The sequence below is a fragment of the Eimeria acervulina genome, genomic scaffold (assembly GCF_000499425.1).
Source record: "Eimeria acervulina Houghton genomic scaffold, Eah_scaff1021, whole genome shotgun sequence".
In the NCBI taxonomy this organism is placed as follows: domain Eukaryota; phylum Apicomplexa; class Conoidasida; order Eucoccidiorida; family Eimeriidae; genus Eimeria; species Eimeria acervulina.
The window spans coordinates 3,832-8,831 of NW_013550423.1; the positions used below are offsets into that span (position 1 = coordinate 3,832).

Consider the following 5,000-nt stretch of genomic DNA (forward strand, 5'->3'; position numbering starts at 1 on the left):
CCGCCACCACCAGCAGCAACAGCAACAGCAGCAGCAGCAGCAGGGGATATAGCAGCAAGAAGGCTGCAGCTCTATAATCTGCAGCGCCAAGATGGTGGGGTTCTTTCGCATGATCGGCTGCTGTTGCAGCAGGCTTACTATGAAACTTCCTGGCTGAGGAGGCGTGCAGCAGGCGCGGAGGTCCGCTAGGGTTTAGGGTTTAGGGTTTAGGGTTTAGGGTTTGGGGTTTGGGCTTCAGGCAGGCGTTTTAGGGGTCTAGGGTTTAGGGTTTGCATCGCTTTCCGTGCGGTGGCTAGCTTCTGCAGCAGCTAGAGCAGCAGCAGCAGCAACAGCAGCAAGAACAGCAGCAGCAACAGCAGCAGCAGCAGCAGCTTGCTGCCTTTCGGTTTTATATTTTACTCCCTTTTGGTTGTTTATTCACATCTCTTTTATTGATTTTTGTTTGTTTGTATTTATTATTTGACATTGTATTTATTAATATATTAATTTATAATTTATTATTTTATTTACCCTAAATTTTATTTATTTTTGTTTATTTTATTGCTGCAGGCTAAGGCGCTGTGCATTAACCCACTAAGACCTGAGTACTTAGCAGTTGCAGTCAACGACCCAATTGTTCGGGTGTATGATAGAAGAATGCTGTGTCTAAGCGGCCTCCGCACATCAACAGCAGCAGCAGCAGGAGCAGCAGGAGGTGCTGCTGTTAGTAGTGGTGCTGGTGCTGGTGCTGGTGCAGCAGCAGCAGCAGCAGCAGCAGCAAGAGAGCAGCTACCTTCTGCTTCGTGGAGCATCCGAGGCCAAGTGCCTTGTGATGTATATGCACCTTCTTGTCTTTGGTGCGATCCCTTTGAAAGCAGCGAAGGAGTCGGGCGTCAGAGGCTGCAGCACCCCACACATATTGCGTAAGCCCTGCAGCAGCAGCAGCAACAGCAACAGCAGCAGTGGTAGTAGCAGCAGGAGAAGGAACAGCGGACGCGGAGCAGAGCGGCAGTGAAGTGGTCGCAGCACCCTCTATAGAACTGCAGATACCTAGGGCCTAGGGTTTAGGGTTTAGGGTTTAGGGTTTAGGGTTTGCGTGTAGGTGGTCGGAGAGCGGGCGTTATTTAGGTGCTACCTACGGCTGTGATGCTGTTTATACATTTCGTTTTCTAAGCCAAACAGAGAAAGAGTTCTTGCCTCCGGTTGCTGCTTCTTTTGATTTTAACTCTATGGAGTCTGCTGCAGCAAAAGGTGCAGCAGCAGCAGCAACAGCACAGGCCCACGCACTCGCGTGCCTCGGTTTCACTAGCAGCAGCAAAAGCAGCAGCAGCAGCAGCAATGGCTGCCGCTGCTGCTATTGCTGCAGATCCGAAGAGCCCAGCACTACGTGTGGGGTCTCCGAGCAGCAAATTAGGGCCTGGCAGATGGAAGGAAACTCCCTCAGTAAGCAGCAGCAGCAGCAGCAGCAGCAGCAGCAACAGCAGTAGCAGCAATAGCTGCAGCAATAGCTGCAGCAGTAGCTGCTGCTGCTGTTGTACAAACAGTTTTGTGGTGCTTCACCTTTCGCAGCAGCATCACTAACAAGAGGAACAGCTGCAGCGGTAGCAGCAGCAGCAGTAGCAGCAGCAACACCAACAGCAGCAGCAGCAACACCAACAGCAGTAGCAGCAGCAGCAGCGTTTGCGTCTGACAGCATAGGGGGGGTTTGTTCTGGGCTTTCTACTTTCCTTTTCTCTGTTTGCGTTTGTTGCTGCTGCTCTTGCTGCTGCTGCTCTTGCTTCTGCTGCTGCATTTGCTGCTGATGCTGCGTTTGCTGCTGCAGTGGAGCGTGGCTTAGAGGGGATGGCAGTGTGCGCATACACCCGAGCGCTTCGGTTTGCTGCTGCAGCAAGGCTGCGAGTACCGCTGCTGTGCAACAGGGCCTTAGCGCAGCTTCGCTGCGAGCGCCGCTTCGGTTTGTCTGCTGCAGCAGCAGCAGAAATTGATTCCAGAGAGGCAATTCATTTAGACCCAGATTACCCCAAAGCATACTACAGGTGCGCAGCATTAGGGTTTAGGGTTTAGGGTTTAGGGTTTAGGGTTTAGGGTGTGGTGCTGCAGGTTGTCTGCGAGAAGTAGCAGCACCAGCTGCGGCAGCGGCAGCAGCAACGGCAGCAGCAGGAACTGTTGTTGGGTGTTGGGGTGTATGTGCAGGTTAATTGCTGCATTGAGGGCCTGCAGCAGCATCAGCGCAGCAGCAAAAGCAGCAAAAGAAGCAGCAGCACGATTTCCTTCTGTAGGGGAGTTCAGGCGTATCTGCCGGCAGCTGCAGCTCGACATGGTGTACGTACACCCCAGCTAAGCAGAGACAGCAGCAGCAGCAGCAGCAGCAGGAGCAGCGGCAGGAGCTGCAACAGCAGCAACAGCAGGAGCAGCAGCAGGGGAGGCCTAGTGCTGAAGGGCTGCAGCCTGCTGCTGCTCTTACCTGTGCTGCTGCTGTTGCTGCTGCTGCAGCAGCTGCTGCAGCAAATATAGTTGCAGTGTGGGGTTGATGGTTGTGGGTGGCGCGTTGGTGTTGCTGTGGCTGCTGCACACTCCGTTATTGATTGCTTTTGCTGTTGCTGCTGCTGCTGCTGCTTTGTTTGCGGTGTATGTACAGCCGAACGCAGAGCCTAGAGCGCTTCTTTAACCCCGGCTCTTTGCTGCGGACGTATCCATCTTGTAGATTAGATGAGCTTCAAGAAGAAATACAAAGAAGACAGAGGCGGCAGCGAAGACGCCAGCAGCAGCAGGAGCAGCAGCAGCAGCAGCTGCAGCAGCAGCAGGAGCAGCAGCAGCAACAGCAACGCCAGCAGCAAAGCAGCGGGGATGTGCAAGAGCACCAACGGCTACAGCAGCAGCAGCACGAACAGCAGCAGCAGCAGGTGCAGGAGCAGCAGCAGCAGCAGCGTCAGCAGCAAGAGCAACGGCAGGAACTTCCACAGCAGCAGGACCAGCAGCCGCAGCATCAGCAGCAACAGGAGCAGCAGCAGCAAGAACAGCAACAGCATCAACAGCAGCAGCAGCAGGAGCAGCAGCAGGAGCAGCAGCGGCGGCAGGTGCGGTGGTTTCTCGGGGGCCGCCAGAGCTCGTCTGTTGAGGCCCGTCGGGCAGTGCTTGCAGCAGCTATATCTAGTAACCCTGCAGCAGCAGCAGCAGCAGCAGCTGCTGCTGCTGCTGCTGCTGCTACCCCTGTTGCAGCAGCTCCTACTGCCGCCAGAAGCCAGGTGTCTGTGCATCTAAGCCCAGCAGCAAATGAAGCAGCAGCACTTTCAGGAGCGCGTATTGTAATTACGCGGAGGCTTCGCCGGTGGCCTGCAGCAGCAGCAGCAGCAGCAGCAGCAGCAGGAACACCAACAGCAGCAGGAGCAGCAACACAAGAAGGAGGAAGCACAGCAGCAGCAGCAAGGGGAGGAGAAGCTGCTGGTTCTTCACCTGCAGCGGGAGAGCAAGGCTCTTCGTCAGCAGCAGCAGCAACAACACCAACAGCAGCACCAGCAGCAGCAGCAGCACAAGGCCGTGGCGGAGGCGGCGTGGGTGAGGGAGTTGCTGCTGCTGCTGCTGCTGCTGCTGCTGCAGGTGGTGGAGCAGCAGCAGGACGCACACCAAGAGCAGCAGGAGCAGCAGCAGCAACTGGAGGAGGAGGAGCAGCAGCAGCAGCAACAGGATCGGGCCTTCTTGCAGGCCGGGAGCGTATGAGGACGCCTTTTGCTGCTTTTGCTGCTGCAGCAACAGCAACAGCAGCAGCAGCAGCAGCAGCAGCAGGAGCAGCAGGAGGTTCAGATGCGGAGGAGGAAGCTCTAACAAAGGCAGCAAGACACGCAGAGAGAGAGTTAAACAAATCTTTACAGCGAAGTGCTGCTGCAGCAGGGCCTCTGTGGCTACACCCTGCTGTTGCTGCTGCATACCGCAGCAGCATTAGAGGTTGGTGCGGCTGGCCGCGTCTCTCTATTTTAAAAACGCTTGTAGAAGCAGATATCCTGCAGCAGCTGCAGCAGCACTGGAATAGGCTTATGCACGACAGCAAGCAGCAGCAGCAGCAGCAGCAGCAGCAGCAACAGCAGCAGCAGCAAAAACAAGAGCAGCAGCAGCAAACGCGAGACCAGCAGCAGCAACAGGAACTGCAGTCGGACACAGGCAGCAATAGTAGCCGCAGCAGCAGCAGCAACAATAGTAGCAGCAGCAGCAGCAGCAGCTGTTTCTCTTCAGCTGAAGCAGATGCAGCAGGGGCCTGCGGGAGACAAAAGAGACAGCGCATTTCGAGAGACACCGCATCAAGTGAAGACAGCCCTGAAGCATCTGCTGCTGCTGCTGCTGCTGCTGCAGCGGCCGCAGCAGCAGCAGCAGCAGCGTCTCCAGCAGCAGCACCATTGCTTGCAACGGAAGGAGGAGTAGCAACAGATAGCCCCGCAGTAGGCAAGCCTCCTTCAGCAGCAGCAGTAACTGCAGCAGAACCAACAACGGCAGCAGCAGATCGTGTGGCAGCAGCAGCTGCAGCAGCAGCAGCAGGAGCTGCTGCTGCTGCTGAGCTTCTTCACCTTCGGTCGGGCACCCTGACGTCTCCCTCCTTCTCTCAGCAGCAATTGTCTTCATGTGCTCCTTCAAGAGCAGCAGCAGAAGCAGCAGCAGTGGTAGCAGCAGCAGCAGCAGCAGAGGAGCCAACAGCACCAGCAGCAGCCGATGCAGCAGCAGCAGCAGCAGCAGGGTCTGAAGCACGGCATCCTTGTGCATTTATGAGTGCTGCTGCAGACTCATCTCTTCCTTCAAAAGAAGAAGAGAGTTGCTGCGGTGCTTCTGCTTCCAGCAGCAGCAGCAGCAGCAGCAGCAGCAAGTTGACGCAGGATGAGGAGCAGCAGCAGCAGCAGCAGCAGGAGCAGCAGGAAGGCTCCGACGCGCATGCAAAAAGCAGCAACATGCTGAAGGAAGTAACGGAGGCGTGGGTTAGTGAATTGTTTGCTGCTCCAGCAGAACAGCCTTTAAGTCTGCAGCTGATGAGGCTAAGG

General features: G+C 55.9%; 1 protein-coding gene across 1 annotated transcript in view; it reads left to right on the forward strand.

Moving 5' to 3' along the window:
- Window positions 1–91: 91 nt before the first annotated feature.
- Window positions 92–5,000, forward strand: part of EAH_00054040 (WD domain, G-beta repeat-containing protein, putative) — a gene marked incomplete at both ends in the record, with an annotated part of 5,950 nt that continues 1,041 nt past the window's right edge. The window contains 6 exons of the mRNA XM_013397808.1: window positions 92–94; window positions 550–902; window positions 1,082–1,422; window positions 1,802–2,015; window positions 2,173–2,301; window positions 2,618–5,000. The exon at window positions 2,618–5,000 is cut by the window's right edge and continues 132 nt beyond it. Of these exons, the coding sequence (XP_013253262.1) occupies window positions 92–94; window positions 550–902; window positions 1,082–1,422; window positions 1,802–2,015; window positions 2,173–2,301; window positions 2,618–5,000 (3,423 nt within the window). The remainder of the gene's footprint in view (window positions 95–549; window positions 903–1,081; window positions 1,423–1,801; window positions 2,016–2,172; window positions 2,302–2,617) is intronic.